The 18,677-nt window shown below is 44.3% G+C and overlaps 1 protein-coding gene across 2 annotated transcripts in view; it reads left to right on the top strand.

Annotated features, from left to right (window-relative positions):
• CDK18 (cyclin dependent kinase 18) overlaps positions 1-18,677 on the top strand; it is a 613,826-nt gene that overhangs the window by 327,814 nt on the left and 267,335 nt on the right. For both annotated transcript variants that reach the window (XM_078644609.1, XM_078644608.1), the window contains one exon: positions 14,446-14,591. In XM_078644609.1, coding sequence (XP_078500735.1) covers positions 14,446-14,591 — 146 coding nt within the window. The remainder of the gene's footprint in view (positions 1-14,445; positions 14,592-18,677) is intronic.

Genomic DNA, 18,677 nt, shown 5'->3' with positions numbered 1-18,677 from the left:
GTCAACTTGACGCTAATGCGCATGCGCGGGCTAGTTTCTGCCCGAAATTCCTCATGCGCAGCAGAGTCTACTCGCAGACACTGACAGACAGTGTTTGTTATTGTTTGTAACCCAGCCCCACCCCCTGCGCACTCCCTATTCCATCGGGTCTGTCCCGGAACCCCCGATTGAAGCGCTGCGCTTCATTTTATTTAGGTGCTCTCTCTTGTCAGTGACTCAGTGACCGCAGCCGCAGGTGCGTCCACCAGGCTTAGTGGGGCTACACCCGTACGCCCCAATGGACGCACCGCGGCTGATGTAGGCCCTGCAGCACACAATACGAGGTGCATGGTATTTAAATGTAGATATGTAGAAATCTAATGTTAACATGCCCCTATATCTTTCAATTGTTTAGCGCCCAAAGGCTTCCCTTATGTTCGCTCCTCCCTGGAGCATGGACCAAGTACATGTGTTCTTCCTCATCTTTATTCTTCCTTATCTTTTCTGCAAATAACTATTTTGTTATAATTTTAAAGTGTTTCGGGACGTGCAATGGACGTCCCTACATTTAACTCAAGAGTGAGGCTTTAGTGACTAACAACCACAACAGTACTATTCTACGCCACTCTATGCCACTCCACTCTACGTCATTCTACACCACTCCATTCTACACCACTCTATGCCACGCCACTCTGAGCCACTTCACTCTACGCTACTCTGTGCCGCTCCACTCTACTCTACAAAATCCCACTATATGCCAGTCCTCTCCACACCACTCTACTCTATGCCACTCCACTCTACTCTATGCCAAGTCCACTCTATGCAACTCGACTCCACACCACTCCACTGCATTGTGTCATTTCTCTCTATGCCACTGTACATTACTCCACTGAATACCATTCCACGCTACACCACTCTATGCCACTCCACTGTCGACCACTCTACTCTGTACCACTGTATGCCACTCTACTCTGCGCTACTCTATGCCTCCCTACTAATCCACAATACTCTCCAAAACTCAAGTATATGCCATTCCACTCCACACCACCCTACTCTGTGCCACTCCACACTACTCTACACCACTCCACTCTAATCTGTGCTACTCCACTCCATGCCACTCTACTCCACACCACTCCACTTCACTCTGAGTCATTCCTCTCTACACCACAATACACCACTCCACTGAACGCCATTTCACTCTACGCCACTCTATGCCACTCCACTCTGTGCCACTCTACTCTACAACACTCTACTCTACAACACTCCACTCTACTTTATGCCACTCCACTCTACACCAATCCACTCTTCACCACTCTACACCACGAGTAAACCATCAAGGAAATCAACGGGCATCAGGATTTGCTCCTGGAATGTTAATGGCATAAGTGCAAAATTAGAAGAAGAAGATTTTGTGGAATTTATCCAACATCATGATATACTTCTTTTCCAAGAAACCTGGCAGGCAAAAAACTCTCCACTAGTGGGTTACAAAGAATATACCATTCCAGCAAAAAAGGAGGCACAGCACGGAAGGGCCAAAGGGGGCTTGTCGACTGATATATCTACGTACCTCTCCTGGGGAGACATAAGCATCGATCTCGACTCCTCATGGATGCAATGTATCAAAGTAGATCTTTCACCTTCAAGGGACCTACTAATATTGAATCTCTACATCCATCCAGCAAGAAACGAGAAGGAGCAAAGAATTAAACAATTAATAGCGGCAATTAAAACACTGAAAAGCACCTACCCAAGTGCCAACATAATAATAACAGGGGATTTTAATATGAACTTAATCCAAGGCCAAGAGCACAACCTACCGAGCTTTATACAGCCAAGGCAGTGTAACCGAAGTAGACAAGACCTTATGGGCAAGAAATGTTCTGCAAAATTAGATGACCTTTTCCTACACACATTAAACGGTAGAGGCCCCTCGGATAGTCCTGCTGCACACGAGGGTTACATCTAAAACGGGATCAACAATTGATTTTACGCTAGTCGACCCGATCTATTTCCATACATAACAGAGTTTCACATTCAGGATCGAGTTCAAAGCGACCATTATCCTCAAACTTTTACATTAACCATTACTCTAACTGTGTCAGAGCAGGCAAATCCCCTTACATCAAGGATACAACTTTACAATCTAATCCGGCTAATTTGGGACGAAAAAAACATAGATAAAATAATGGAGCCAACACCTATAGATGCAGCCCACGCTGGAGATATTACAGGGCTCGGGGAGTCTTTTACAAACAACATCAATAAAATATGTCAACCTACCCAAAGAGATCATAAAACACCCAGAACCGGATGAGGGCCATGGTATACGTCAAACATATGGGCAATCAAAACGCGATTGAACAAACAACTAAGGTTCATTCAAACTAATGGTCTCCAACCCTCACAACAGTCTCTCATAATTATAGAAAAAACGAAAAGGGAACTAAAACACGAAATAAAGGTGGCCAAACGAACATACAAGGAAAATTTCGAAGCCATCAAGCTCCACGCAAGTAAGCAGAGAAACTTGAAACAATTTTGGGCAAAAATCAATTTCCTGCTAAATGGCAAACATCACCAATTTACCTCTGACATTACTGAACACTCTTGGAGCATTCATATAGAAGAGACATATAATTTCGGAACTGAACAGACAACAGACAGCACTGGGGACCACATAAACGAGACTATAAGTGGAGAAGTGTGGCTCACTGGTCAGAAGCGGCAGACCCTGAAGCAGAGGTCAGGCCCGGGACCAGGGTTCAATTCCCGATGCGGCAGGGTCTTGGGCTCAATGTCCGCGGCCTCGATAATTCTCGCCTTGGTGCCTACTCTTATCACGGGTCCCACTCTGCAAATATGGGCAATAGCTTGCTTAATCTCCACAACGGCCCCAACAGCCCTGGGATGCCTGGCTTCACCTTGGGGGGTGCCCTGGAGGGGGCATCTCACAGGGAAAGCCAGGATGGGTTCCACAGCGGTATACAGCGCCAGTATGACCCGAGATGGGGCGGCAGTGCGCTTTACAAGTATACACACATTTACATTTACATAAGGTGTTCCAGTCCGCAGAAAATATCAGAGGGTAGGAGTCAGAGTAGGGAAAAACGGTCATCGGTGGACACATCAGTCACAGATTTAAAGTCTTTATCCAACCCCATACTCGAAACCGAATTTAGAGCTGAACAGAAAGACAGCAGCATTTTTATCAGGCACGCGCAAAAATTTGAACTAGTAGAGATAACACAACAGCAGATTAAGCATACAATAAAACACTTAAGATCAGATGGGGCACCCGGCCCCAACGGCCTACCGAATGCACTGTTCAGGTACGACCCCGAGTTTTGGTCCTACTACCTAACCCCTCTTTTCTCCAATAGTTTAGAGACTGGAACCATTCCTGACTCCTGGAGGGGCAGAATCATTCAACCTATTTATAAGTCAGGAACACGCTTAGACCTCAGCAATTACAGACTGATAGCCCTTATTGATGTAGAGGCAAAGATCTACGCAACAAACTTACTGGCAGATTTGGAGAAATGGGTACGCTGCAAAAGTCTAATCCTGTAAACACAGACTGGGTTCAGAGCCGGCATGGGGACTTTAACAAATATTTCAGCACTTACCCTCTTAGCAAAGAAAGCTATTGCCAAATCAAACATCCTCTACACATGTTTCATAGATCTGAAAGCTGCCTTTGATAAAGTGCCAAGAGCAAAGCTATGAGCTAAAATGAAAGCTTGGGGAATCCCCTTCAAGTTATTAGAAGCAATCATCAACCTATATTCACAAACCTTGGTTCAGATAAAAAAAGGGGATGGCCGGAGTTCAACTAGGAAATTTCCAACAAAAAATGGGTTAAAGCAAGGATGCGTTCTGGCGCCGTGACTTTTTAACATCTACATGGCTGATTTAGAAAGCAACCTTAGTCTCATTCATGGAGACCCACCCAAATTGGGAAAGACACCAATAGCAACTCTGCAATATGCGGACGACATCGTGTTACTCTCTCAAACCCCGCTTGGAAAACAGCGCCTGATCTCTCAACTAGCAATGTACATCTCAAAAGAACAACTGTTAATCAATTTTAAAAAATCTAATGTTTTATGTTTTTCAAGCTCTCAGAAAAAACACCTCAAATTCATCTGGAGGATAAACTCAAATATTTTATCGCAGGTAGAAGTATATAAATATCTGGGGGCTCTTCTAGATCGCCACTTAAGTTTCAAACAACACCTACAACATGTCAACATAAAAACCAAACAATTATGCTTTGCTTTTAAAACTTTACAGAAAAGCCTAAGTGGCAGCTCAACAAACCATCTCCTAAAGGTAGTGGCTGCAAATTTTTTGCCAGAGATAACATATGTCTCAGAAATGCTGAACACTACGGACGCCCAAATGCTAAATCTAGCTCAGTCTAGACTGTATAAAAATAATTTTCAATCCCACAACACATCTCTCAGGTGCAGATACGAATATGGATTAACGAATCAGATGCAGGCCAGACAAGGTGTCCTGGCCAATTATTACTGGCGCATGAGGGCTGCGGAAGACAACACGCTTGCCCACCACTGCTGGAAGGAGGTAGAAATACAATCAACAAACAAAAACTCGATATGCCAAATTTTGAATCAAGCGCTTCAAATGCTAAATCTGGAGGAAGCCTGGCAAACACCTATGTCATACTCTGTTTTTAAAAAAATCACAAACAAATCAATAAAAACCATTATCGTTTCAATCCGATAAAACTATATTTGCTGGTAAAAGTCATGCATGGTCGGTGATTCCATCCTATAAGCATATGAAACCACAACCCTATCTGCAAGAAAGCTTCAGAGACCTCTACAAGCGGAAATTGTCCTTATTGAGATTGGGTTCATTTTCCAACAAAGATCTCACCCCAGGCCAGGCCAGGTCTGGCTACAGACCTGGCCATCCCTGGACTGCCTCCTCTGTGGCAACGGAGCAGAGTCATTACTACATCTATTATGCATCTGTTCGGCACTACATAACCTAAGGACGTCATTTTTAAGGCCAATCCTAAGAGAAACTCAAATACGGACTTGCAGAGCGGCCGTCAAAAAATGCCTCAGTGGTTCTTCAGGTCAACTGTCTTGCAACACCGTAAAATTTTTGTCCCTAGCAGCACAAGAACTAGAAAAGAAAGAAACAGAATAAAACCTTGGAAAGAATGGAACACCAAAATAAGAATTTGGCAGTAGGGTATAAAGTATCCGGCCCAAGTCTTTCTCAAACCCGTTTCTGTACTCTTTTTCAAAGCCTCTTTCTACGACAAGCCCTAGGCACAAACATGACCTCACCTGTAAATGTTCCGGGATATGGAAATATAGTGGCTTAAGAAACTGGACAGAAAATTATGCATAACAGTTTCGAACTTTGCTCCCTCTCCATTTTCGTTGGCATCAACATTTTAATTTCACCAGAAACCATGGACATGTTTTCATTACTGTTATGATAATCCGCTGCTCTTTGGTTCCATGCCACACAAGGGTTACGATAACTAAAAACGTTTTAATGTCATTTTTATCTGTACCTGTTTTGTGACGTTTTCATCATGGTGGTATGTTCCACTCTTTTTATGATTTTAACAGATCAAATAAAGTATTTTACACACTCTACACCACTCAACTCCACTCTACCCTACTTTACTCTATGCCATGTCACTCTACTCTACAACACAACACAACACATCACTGTATGCCACCCTATTCCACTCCAGCCCACTCTGTGCCACCCCACTCTACGTCACTCTACGTTAAGCACTCCACACCATGTCACTCCATGCTTCTCCACTCCACACAATACCACTCTACTGTGCAACACCCTACTCCAATCTACTCTGCTCCACTCTATCCCACTCTATCTCATTCCACTCTTCGCCACTCTACTCTGTGCCACTCTACACCACACCACTCCACACCACTCCACACCACTCCACTCCACTCTACTGTACTCCACTCTGCTCTATGCCATTCCACACTACTCCATGCCACTCTACTCACACAACTCTTTCTTATGCTATGCCACTCTACTCTATGCTACTCTTATCCACACCACTCTACTCCATGCCACTCTACTCTGTGCCACTCTGTGCTATTCCACGCCACTCTACTCCACTCCATGCCATTCTACATCTTTCCACTATATGCCATTCCACTCTACTCCATTCCATACGATATGACTCCATGGCTGTCTATGCCACTCTACCAGTGGTGGTTGGCATATAAGGAGGGCGGGGGCACAAAAATAAAAGTGGAAAAAAACCTTCCACTTACCTTCCTGGGGTGACGTTCTCTTCGCTCTGGTCATCTCCAAGCAAACAAGCTCCAGCAGGACCCATAAAAACTTCACTAACCAATCCTGGCGCTGATCTCATGCAGGATGAAAGCAGCACCAGTATTGGAGGGAGCAGCCTTCTTTGGCGCTCCAGAGGACCTTGGAGCCCTACGGCGTCTCTAGCCCAGCTATTTAAGACAGCTGGGTTACAGAGGTTTAAAATACACATGTCTGGCTGGCTGTTTCAAGCTGGACGGCCAAAAACACATGTACACTTTAGTTTAAAGAGCCCTGTCTATCACTGCTTTCTGCTGATGCCTGACAGCAGAAATCAGAAAGCCCCAGCCCCGTCCTGACTCTCAGCTCGGGGTTTTAAAAAATAAAATTGTAATAAATGAGCTTTATTGCCATTTTATTTTTCCATCTCTGGGGCATTTTTTTAGTGGGGCAATGCTCCTCTGCCTTAATGGAGGAGCCACCCCTGTACTCTCCCCTACACCAGTCCACTCTATGCTACTCCACGCTTCACCACTCCATTCCACTTCACTTCACTTTATGCCACTCTACGCCACTCTATTCCATGCAACTCCAGCCTATCCCACTCTATTCTATTTTATGCCACTCTCTTGTACGCCAATCTACTGTGTGGCAATTCGTTCTACACCCATCCAATCTATGCCACTCAGCTCTACTGCACGCCACTCTCTGTCACTTTGCTCTACTCCACTACTAAAAGTAATCATGGAACTCCAAAAGTTAACAAAATCGTTCTTAAAAATAATAATATACCCTGCTCCTTTTTTTAAAAAAAATTTTTGTAAACGGATGACATTGGAATTCTTTTGTCAGTGTTGTTTCCAAAGTCACCTGATTAGAAACAGGTTTCACTACATCACCCAGAACTTTGCAATAATCTGGAACTCTGTAATCTCTGATTGAAACAACTGTGACTGAGTGTAAGCCAACTTTATTGTTCTACCCATCATCACTTCATTACAAGTCTTTTTGTCAGGGTTACTTCTGATGCTGATCAAAACAAGAGGATCCTGATGCCCTTCCTCTTGTTAGTGGTGTGGATGCATATACTCTGGCCAGTTTGTTTTTTGATGGTTCTATTCATCCTCTCAAGTATGCCAGAAGACTGGGAATGACAACTACACTGGAACCTTTGTTCAATTTGGAGAGCCGTACACATCCGTTGCAAAAGCTCGTTTTTGAAGTGAGAGCCATGATCTGTCTCAGAGGTCGGCAGGACAAATCTCTGAATCAATTCCCTTAACAAGATTTAGGCAACTGTCAAGCTGCTTGATCTCTGGGTCGGATAAGCCTCAACCTATTTAGAGAGCAAGCAGACAATTACAAGTATGTTTTTAAAGCCATTGCAAACTGACATTTTATTAAAATCTACTTCACGTCTTGTAAATGGCCCCTTTGATTTGCAAATATGATTCATGAGGGCACTCGGCCTGTTGCTTTGATTGTGTTTCTGACAGATCAAACAACAATGACACAAATCATATGCATCTCTTCTGAATTTAGGGGCAGATTTATGAAGGCCTTGCGCCGCCGGTGCGTCATTTTTAACATGGGAAAAAGTGACGCATCGGTGGCGCAAGGCTTCATAAATCTGCCCCTTAGTGTTTTACCAATCTTTGTTGAAGGTTCAGACGATAGAAGCACTTCGTGCGTCTGACTGATTATGAAACTATTTGGCCATGCCATTCAACATTATGTCAGGTGATATATATTTACAGCGGTGGCTTCTCTGCTAAGGCGGTAGATCGTTGTCCAACATTTTTAAAGCAGTGCAAAAGAAAAAGTAAAACAATAATAACAGAGCGTTATTATAGTTTTATGTTTTTTTATTGCAGTCCCCGCAGCGCCAGGTTAGGTTGGGGTGGGCTGGCTCCTCACGTCACAGAGAGGCAGAGTGGCTGCTTCTGCTGCACCGAAAGGCACATGACGGTTTGGCCGGACCTCTCGGGCTGGCCAAACAGTCATGCACACTTTGCATTTTCTCCTACCAGGCTGCATTACACCTTAGGTGGAGAACATGCCCAGGCTTCCACTCTCTCTCTGAACCACGGCGCTCAGGCCAATCATGATGCTGCTATCAGCAACGTCGTGATTCGTCAGGGGAGTCTGGAAGCCTAGGTGCTTCCTGTTCCTGGTTCCTGAACTGCGGAGGAGAGGCGGCGACTTGAGATAGCTGGTGACGACAACAGCAGGTATGCTTTATTTTATATTTATCCCCCCCCAACTTCCCCTGCCCCCCGCAAACTCCCCTCTCCCATCTCCTACCAGCCGCCACTGCATATTTATGCTCAGCAGTGATTTAGATGTCCTGGTTTTTGCAACCCAATTCTCTCCATTTCTTTTTCTTATGCCATGGGACTTACTTCTGGAGGTCTCTCAATTCACGTAAAGAAGTCCCAATTGGATTCATTAGGAAACAACCCACATCTTCTGTATTTACCACAGAATTGTCTTTTGATTCATCCTGTTCTGCTTTTTGAATCACAATTTCATTGCGAAGTGTGCAGTATCTGGCCACTTGGTCTGCATATTTATTTCAAAATGTAACCATGTCTTTTCCAGTCTTAAGAGCAGGACACTTGTATACAGCAATCTCTTTTTGCTGTTCTATTGGTTTAAATAAATCAGGTATATAGAGAGTATTCCTGATGGGAATTCATGAGGTTGTCATAAACCTCCTTTGTGACAGTTGTCCAAAATCCTGGACAAATCCAAAACGATATTAATTGTCTGTATAGATTGTCACATTCACATTTACTAACAGACAACAAGCTCTTTTCAATGTACCCAACTTTGCCACTGGTAGTGAAGTCACATTCGGCAGGTATGATGTTACAAGGACTTCAGAAATGGAAAATACTGCATAGTCAGCCTTCAATGCTCCATAATGGTATTTTAGACAGAAACCATCAACTTAGTCAGATCAGCCATGTCAAGAGGAATTTCTTTAATGTATGGTTTTGGTTTGGTACATAATTCTGTAACACTAATGCAGTTGTATTCTGGCTCATCATCATTACCATCACAACTTATGTTTCTCATTTCACAGGAAGCAGTGCTGAAGTGTTCAAGTATTAACACCTTTTATTGAAAATATTCTCAGTTGCTAGTATGAACTGTTCATATCTGATCTGATGACTGCCATATGCTCACTTTGAGTACGAGTCAGAAAAATCTCAACAGAGTGTGGTCAACGCCTCTCTCAAACAGGGCATACAGGATGACTAAAAGTGGGTCAAATCTCTCCTCCCTTGAAAAAACAACCTCTAGATCCAGAGAACATAAACAACTACCACCCAGTCTCCACACTCTTATTTTTAGGCAAAGTCATTGTAAATTGCGTAGTGTCCCAACTAGCTCCACACACTCGAACAAACAACATCCTAGACTCTCTCCAATCAGGTTTCCTCCAGGGCCACATTACAGAAATTCTCCAAATAGTTGATGACTCCCTTAGAATCCTCGACTCCGGTAACTTCTGCCTCCTGGTCCTCCTGGATTTATTCACTGCATTAGACTCTGTCAAGCATCTTGACCTCTTTCACACTCTAGAGCAATACATGGGATGTGGAGGCACAGTCCTCAACTGGTTCTCCTCATACCTAACTGTTCCCAAACTGTACCAGTCTGCGTATATAAAGTGGTCCCTCAAGGCTCGATCCTCTCACCCAACCCTCTTTAGACTCTACCTAGTACTACTTGGTGTCATTCTCAGAAGCTCTGGGATTCTCTTTCACCTCTTCACCAAGGACACCCAAATGTACATGAAAATTTCATCCCAAAAAGACGTTGCCCTGTTTTCAGTCATACTTTTGAAGATTCAAAACTGGATGTCAAACCACCATTTAAAACTCAACCCAACTAAAACAGAATTTCTTTTGATTTCGCCTCGGAAAGCAAAAACTCTAGTACAGGAATAGATGGCTAGCTTTCCCACTCTGGTGGCTGCCCTGCCATTGTCCAGAGTGCCAGATCACTTGGTATCACTCTTTACAATCATCTCATTCTTCACAGCCACATCACAGCCATGGCCAAAAGCGCAAGACACCAACTTAGGCAGCTTTGGGGTAACAGACCGCGGAACAAGACCTCAAAACAGTGGTGCAGTCTCTCATTTTTTCCAGGCTAGATTATGGTATTACCCTTCTCTCAAAAATCTCCAAAGTTCATCTAGGCCCAAAGAGAGCAACACTCCCTCCACCTGCCTAATCACCTGCAAAAAGGATCTCAAGCTCCTCCATTGTGACAAGAGGAATTTCTTTAATGTATGGTTTTGGTTTGGTACATAATTCTGTAACACTAATGCAGTTGTATTCTGGCTCATCATCATTACCATCACAACTTATGTTTCTCATTTCACAGGAAGCAGTGCTGAAGTGTTCAAGTATTAACACCTTTTATTGAAAATATTCTCAGTTGCTAGTATGAACTGTTCATATCTGATCTGATGACTGCCATATGCTCACTTTGAGTACGAGTCAGAAAAATCTCAACAGAGTGTGGTCAACGCCTCTCTCAAACAGGGCATACAGGATGACTAAAAGTGGGTCAAATCTCTCCTCCCTTGAAAAAACAACCTCTAGATCCAGAGAACATAAACAACTACCACCCAGTCTCCACACTCTTATTTTTAGGCAAAGTCATTGTAAATTGCGTAGTGTCCCAACTAGCTCCACACACTCGAACAAACAACATCCTAGACTCTCTCCAATCAGGTTTCCTCCAGGGCCACATTACAGAAATTCTCCAAATAGTTGATGACTCCCTTAGAATCCTCGACTCCGGTAACTTCTGCCTCCTGGTCCTCCTGGATTTATTCACTGCATTAGACTCTGTCAAGCATCTTGACCTCTTTCGCACTCTAGAGCAATACATAGGATGTGGAGGCACAGTCCTCAACTGGTTCTCCTCATACCTAACTGTTCCCAAACTGTACCAGTCTGCGTATATAAAGTGGTCCCTCAAGGCTCGATCCTCTCCCCAACCCTCTTTAGACTCTACCTAGTACTACTTGGTGTGATTCTCAGAAGCTCTGGGATTCTCTTTCACCTCTTCACCAAGGACACCCAAATGTACATGAAAATTTCATCCCAAAAAGACGTTGCCCTGTTTTCAGTCATACTTTTGAAGATTCAAAACTGGATGTCAAACCACCATTTAAAACTCAACCCAACTAAAACAGAATTTCTTTTGATTTCGCCTCGGAAAGCAAAAACTCTAGTACAGGAATAGATGGCTAGCTTTCCCACTCTGGTGGCTGCCCTGCCATTGTCCAGAGTGCCAGATCACTTGGTATCACTCTTTACAATCATCTCATTCTTCACAGCCACATCACAGCCATGGCCAAAAGCGCAAGACACCAACTTAGGCAGCTTTGGGGTAACAGACCGCGGAACAAGACCTCAAAACAGTGGTGCAGTCTCTCATTTTTTCCAGGCTAGATTATGGTATTACCCTTCTCTCAAAAATCTCCAAAGTTCATCTAGGTCCAAAGAGAGCAACACTCCCTCCACCTGCCTAATCACCTGCAAAAAGGATCTCAAGCTCCTCCATTGTGACAGACACCTTGGTTAATCACCCTTGAACATACTTAAGTACTCTCTCCACCAGGATCTAAACTACCTTTGTTATGTGGCCCCCCCATCTAAATTGATGCTTTAACTGTGTATGACCTCTGACCAACTGCTGTAATTGTCTGATATGGTAACTCCTGCATGCATCTTCTGTTGAAAACATTTGAGTTTAATTACTGTAACTGGAAATCACTGTAATACATTTATCCTGCTACTGTTGTAGAGCGCTCTAATGACTTCGGGCCATGTCCACGTTAGGTAAAATTGAACAAATGAAAAAAATAATTAAAGGTGGGGCCACTAGGGCACTGTGAGGTCTCATCCTGTATGTGATTTGCTCCAAGGTATCCTGTAGAGCCCAGGGCCGATGAGGCTCTACCGCGCCTCTCCTGTTGCAGCAAGCCTGCTGGGGATCTCACACCCAGGCAACATCTCAGCTTCATCGAGGAATCCTCTCATGCGGCAGCAAGCCTCGCCTGGGAAGTAACACCAGTTAGGGGGCTTTTGCCTCAAAGAAGGAGGTGCCATAGATGTACTTTAGACTGAGGACAAGCAGAGATATGCAGGACTGCAATCTACTCCATGCTCGGCTTGGCTACTTTCACCTCCTCCCCCAAATTTACTATTTTGTACTATGTATTTGGTTGGGATTTACTCTTTTGTAAATCTCCATCAGCTTTCCAAAAAGTGTGGGGTTCAGCATAAAACTGTATGTATCCCAAACCTGCTCACTTGAATCATACATTATGGGGAATATCTTAAAGCATAGGACAAAACATCACCATTCCATCAACATATGGAAAATTTGGAACACAGGAGTTTGTTCTGACTGCGCCCAATTTGGGGGAGATGCATTCTACCGTTTTTGAGTTATGGAATGCCCTTTGAATAGAGTTCCATTGAGAATGTGTATATAAGAAACTGCTATTTCAGATCCCCTCTGCAACTTTTCCTCACTTTGGTAAATTTCTCCAAACTTGTCAAAAATTAGTGTAGGCATCAAAATTATGGGCAATCTGTACCAGATCTGTCTTAAAGTACAGGCCCGCAAAATGGGCTAACATTTTTGTAACCTCAGCCATAATTATGGCTCCTAGTTTAATAATATTTTTTTGACATTTCTTTGTTTATCCATATTTATTTTTTGCTAATTGTATCTGTGTTTATACATATTTATTTCAAGTTTTATTTCAATATGAAGCTGAAACTAGTATATTCACATATTTATACCCAGTACATGTATACTCGTACTAGAATGACTCACAGGTTTTAATGAAATCCCTATAGACAACAATTAAATACACTCAGATGAAAACAAACACATTTTACTATCATACTTGTTCGCAGCTGCAGTTTTTTAAGCCTCAAACTCACCCCAGCGGTACTGGAACGCTTTACATGAGCACCGGTTTCATTCCACAAAGTCACATAAATTTTCTTTAGTCATCAGGAGATTACATGATTTGCCCAGAATGACAGGATATTGAGAAGATGCCGGAACTTGAACCTGGGGGCATATGTACAAGGGAATGGCAAAGCTTGGCATTAAGCAAACATTGCTAACACCACGCTCTGACATTCGGAAAACGTAGGGATGCACTGATTCACAAGACTGCGTTGCACCCCTGTGTTTCCCTTAGGGTAGGCGCTAAATCTAGCTGCCTAGCTCCAACGCAGGCACGCTTGCACCACAGTGCAAGGGAGTTTGTGTTTGTGGGAATGATTGTTTATGTGAAGGAAGATATCCCTTCCTGCAAATAAACAATCCAGAATGGTGAATTTTAACTTCTATGTGTGCTGCATTGTGACATTGAGACACCATCCTGCACATGAACAATCATTCATGGTGAATTGCTGTTTCTATGTGTGCTGCACAATGCAACACACAAATAAACAGGAAAAACGATGAGAAATTAAGCATTTCTCCTCTTTTTGCCATTTTAGGACCAGGATTTCCCTAATCCTAATTTTGGCTCTGCCTCCTATTTACGCCACCCTTGTAAATAGGGGGCAGCCGCCTGCACTCACCTTTCATTCTAAGTGTAGCGTGAAAGGGGGCCTTATTTACAAGGCTGCCTTGTAAATAAGGGGAAGGGTTTAACGCCTTAGGAACGTCATAAAACGTGACGTTGCTATAGAGATAGGGGCTTGTAAATATGCCCCCTGGTTCCCAATTCCTAAGTCGTCAGCTCTGGCGGTAGGATTACATCCTGTTCCCCATTGTATGATATCATTAAAAAACTTTCTATGTTTTTAACTTCCCTACCTGTCAATCTACACAGCTATTTGTTTGGCAGTTATCTTTAAAAATAATTACAGACATTAAAATAGATGGTTTTCTATCAGTATCTATCATAAAAACCTGTAAAACTGGGAAGCTTAACCATAATACGCAGTTCCACTTTCCGAATACATAATACCATTCAGTCACAATGCCACACATATTCTGAAAATGTTTGCTTCAGCTTTAATATCTTGTCTGTCCACTCCTCAATTTTCCTTCCTGATGTCTCTTTCCTCTGTACCTACTTAATTCCAACTATTTTCCCCTTAGACATAGGACATGGGCACCTACAGCTGAACCATCTGAGCAGTACCTACAGGGCAGAGCCCAGCTCCCTATCTCCATCTGACATGGAGGGACCATCCCCGACAACAATGCACTACCGCAACGGCAACCAGCGACGATTCTCCATGGAGGTATTGTTTTATTATATTATTTCACTCTCTTTATAGCAATAAATAGATTACACCTTACATCTGGAAGTCAAGAACAGCTTCACTTTCATAGCAGAAACAGATGCTAATTCCAATGACCTACCACTGACACGCTATGCTGTGACCAACTACTCATCATCACAGGCCACGTGGCAATGGTGTACTGTGTGTACCACATACATGATGATATTTTTATGTCTTGTTTGAACAGCGCATGCACTGTGCTTGCAAGGGGTATTCTTTACAATAAAGGGCTTAGAAATCTCCCTTTGCTTAATATTTGTTGGTTTCATTGTCACTCTTCTCTGCTGCCTCCTAATTAGCCAGAGTGGGCCAAGGACCAAGCACAGATTGATTCAAATGAATTAGTATCCATCTGCGTTGTGGTTCAGGTACTTTTCTTTCACTGACATCAACCAGTGCAATATATAATGCTTCTTTACCCAGCAGCCCCTCCTGGTCTAAAATGCACCAATTTGTAAACATACCAGTTCTCGCAGAATCATTGTACATACCGAAAGCATCAGATGTTTAAATAGATAAAAAGTTCAAGATCATTTAAAAAATATTATATTGTATTATAATTGCATTTACAATAGCATTTATTAGCCCTGACCCGGTTTTGGAGTGCTATAAGGAAATTCAGTGGCGACTCAGGCAGTTTTCCAATCCACACAATACCACTCCATGTCACTCAAGCCATTCCAGACCATACAATCCCACTTCACTCAGCACCAGATAATGCACTGCACTTCATGCCACTCCATCACCCTATGCCACTCCACTCTACACCCCTCCACTCAACATCACACCACTTCACTCTATGCCATGCCATCACACACCACTCTATGTCACTTGTCTCTACTCTACATCACTTTACACTATGCACTCCATTTTACTACACTCATCTGTATGGCAAGCTACTCTACACCACTCCATTCTATGCCACTCTGCTCTACACCACTCTACTCAATGCCACTTTACTTTATGCCAATCCATGCCATTCTACTCCACTCTGAGCCACTATACTCTAAGACACTTTATGCCACTCTACGACAACTTCGACGAAGACAACAAACACAGTGAACCCTCACCAACCACCCATGACACCCAGAAGCCAGCGATCGACAACTGGACAGCCCTCACCACCAAAGACACAATGAAGACGATGAAGTCAATCCACTCTGGGGCCCCCACGGACACCTCCTGCCCCCACCACATTTTCAACAGAGCCACCGACACCATTGCACCCATGCTCTGCCACACCATCAACCGCTTCCTGGCAACCGCCTCCTTCCCTGATGACTGGAAGCACGCTGAGATAAACCTCCTACTGAAGAAACCCTTGGCGGACCCCACCGACCTCAAAAACTACAGACCCATCTCCCTGCTCCAGTTCCCAGCGAAAGTCATCGAGAAAGCCATCAACAGCCAACTCGCCACATTCATTGAAGAGCACAACATCCTCGAATCCTCCCAATTTGGATACAGAAAAAACCACAGTACGGAAACCGCCCTCCTCGCCGCAACAGATGACATCCGTACCTTACTGGACAAAGGAGAAACAGCAGTCCTCATCCTCCTCGACCTCTCAGTGGCGTTCAACACAGTCTCTCACCGCACCCTAATACGCAGACTCCACGACGCAGGGATCCAAGACAAGGCCCTCGACTGGATCCACTCCTTCCTTTCCGGCAGAACGCAGTGGGTCAGCCTCCCCCCATTCCTCTCGGACCCTACACCTACCACCTGCAGAGTCCCCCAGGGGTCCTCCCTCAGCCCTACGCTCTTCAACGTCTACATGGCTCCACTCGCTCCCATCGTCAGAACCTCTGGACTCAACATTATGTCATACGCAGACGACACCCAACTCATCCTCTCCCTATCCAATGAACCCAACACCACCAGACACAACTTTCAAGAAGGCATGGAAGTCGTCGCCAAATGGATGAAAAACAGCTGCCTACAACTAAACACCAACAAAACGGAGGTACTCATCAAGGGCCCAAACCCAGATGCCTGGCATTACACCTGGTGGCCCCGCCCTTGGAAGCCCGCCCATCCCCACGGACCACGCACGCAACCTGGGAATTATCCTGGACTCAGAGCGCAAAATGGACCGCAAGATCAACTCCGTCTCGTCCTCCTGCTTCCATACACTCCACCTCCTATGCAATACCTTCAAATGGTTCCCCTTTGAACACAGAAAGACCATCACTCATGCCCTGGTCACCAGCAGGTGCGACTACGGCAGCAAATTGTACGCCGGAATAAACAAAAACCTCACCCGCAAGCTACAGAACATCCAAAACGCCGCAGCAAGACTTGTCCTCAACCTGCCAAGACACTGTCACATCTCCCAGCACCTCCGCACACTCCACTGGCTCCCCATCGAAGCAAGAGTCACTTTCAAGATGCTAACCCATGCTCACAAGGCTCTTCACGACACCAGACCAGCATACTTGAACAGCCGACTCAAATTCCACGCAACCCTACGATCAGGCCAGCTCTCCTACGCCGTGGTCCCCCAAACAAGAAAGATCTGATCAGGAGGCCGCTCCTTCTCCTTCTTCGCGGCCAGAGCCTGGAACGACCTTACGCTCCACATCAGACATATAACATCGCTCCCCATCTTTGCAAGAAACCTCAAGACCTGGCTCTTCGACAGACCCCCTCCTTGATGGACTGGACCCTGCAAACACCCCCACCCCATCCCCCAGTGCCTTGTGACCCTTACTGGTGAGTAGTCACGCTTAACAAACACCTGATTTGATTTGTGTGCCATGCTGTTCATCTCTATGCCACTTCACGCCCCTTTACACCACTCTACTCTACTCCACTCAACTCTACACCACTTCATGCTCCTCTTCTCTATGCCATTCTACTCGACTCCCCCACTTCACTATAATAAGAAAGAGAACAACAGAAAACTATCACAATGGGAGAAAGCAGGAGCCTGCAAGAGTGAGATAAAGGGTCAAATTGTGTCTGGTGCAGCAGTGGCCTGTCCAGCAGTGGCCTGTCCTTAAGGGTGGCGGGGTACCATGTGTGCATGTATGAATGTATGTGAATGTGTGAGTGAATGCTGTGAAAAGGCATGTGTGTGTGTGTATATGTGCATGTGAATGGTGGGTGAATGTGTGCATGCGCGTGAATGCATGGGTGTGAGTGAGTGTGCATGTGTGCGTGTGACTTATAAATAATGAGTAAAATTGTCATCCAAGAATGATACTCATATCAGTGAGTGAAACTGGTTTTCAAGGTACAGGAGTTTAACCCATTGAAAGTCTGTGCAACACAGCATGAGAAACAGGCACTGACTGAGACAGTATCTAGAAAAGGTTGGAGGACTCACTCCAAACAACTGAGGCTGTGCTCCAAACAGTCAAAGATCCACCAGAATAGAGAGATTGTGCTTCAAGAACTGATCCAAACATCTCGTATCCAGAGAGAGAGACTTTGCTCTAAGGAAGCTGAATTTTAATAAATAGAAACATGCACTGCTCATAGTACTTGCAAAAATTGATAAAGCATCCAGGGGTCTCAACATTAAGTGTTGGCCACAAAGCTCACACTAATTTCTGACAAGTCTGGGTTGTAGGTTCTTGGCATCTCATGTTGGAAAGGCAGGCAGAATAACATGAGTGAGAGGTGCATTTTGGGGGCATCACCAGTACTTTTAATGGAAATATAGAAGTGCTGGTACTCAATAGCCACAGTACCTGTTTTCTCCTGAGAAGAGCCTTCACGATTAGACCAATCTTTGTGTCTCTGGGATCAAAGGATAGTTGGGAACTCAACCCTGCATAACGTTTTCAGATGTCAGTTGAGTGCCACGAATCCGGGCCAAAGCCCCTTGCCAAAATACCTGTTTAGAGCAGCATCAATTGAGGAATTAACATCTGTGCCTAAGTACTTACCTGTTGTGGGCACTGAGGGGCATATTATCAAGGGATTTATCTCCGCTTTTTTGGCTTTAAAAGCCAAGAAAGCGGAGATAAAATTATCTCCCTATCAGCAACAGGGTGCTAACATGCAAATTCGCATGTTAGCACCCTTTTTCTCTAC

Source organism: Lissotriton helveticus, chromosome 5_1 (genome assembly GCF_964261635.1).
Source record: "Lissotriton helveticus chromosome 5_1, aLisHel1.1, whole genome shotgun sequence".
NCBI classification, from domain to species: domain Eukaryota; kingdom Metazoa; phylum Chordata; class Amphibia; order Caudata; family Salamandridae; genus Lissotriton; species Lissotriton helveticus.
Note: the sequence above shows the minus strand (reverse complement) of the source record. Positions and strands in the feature narration are given on the sequence as shown.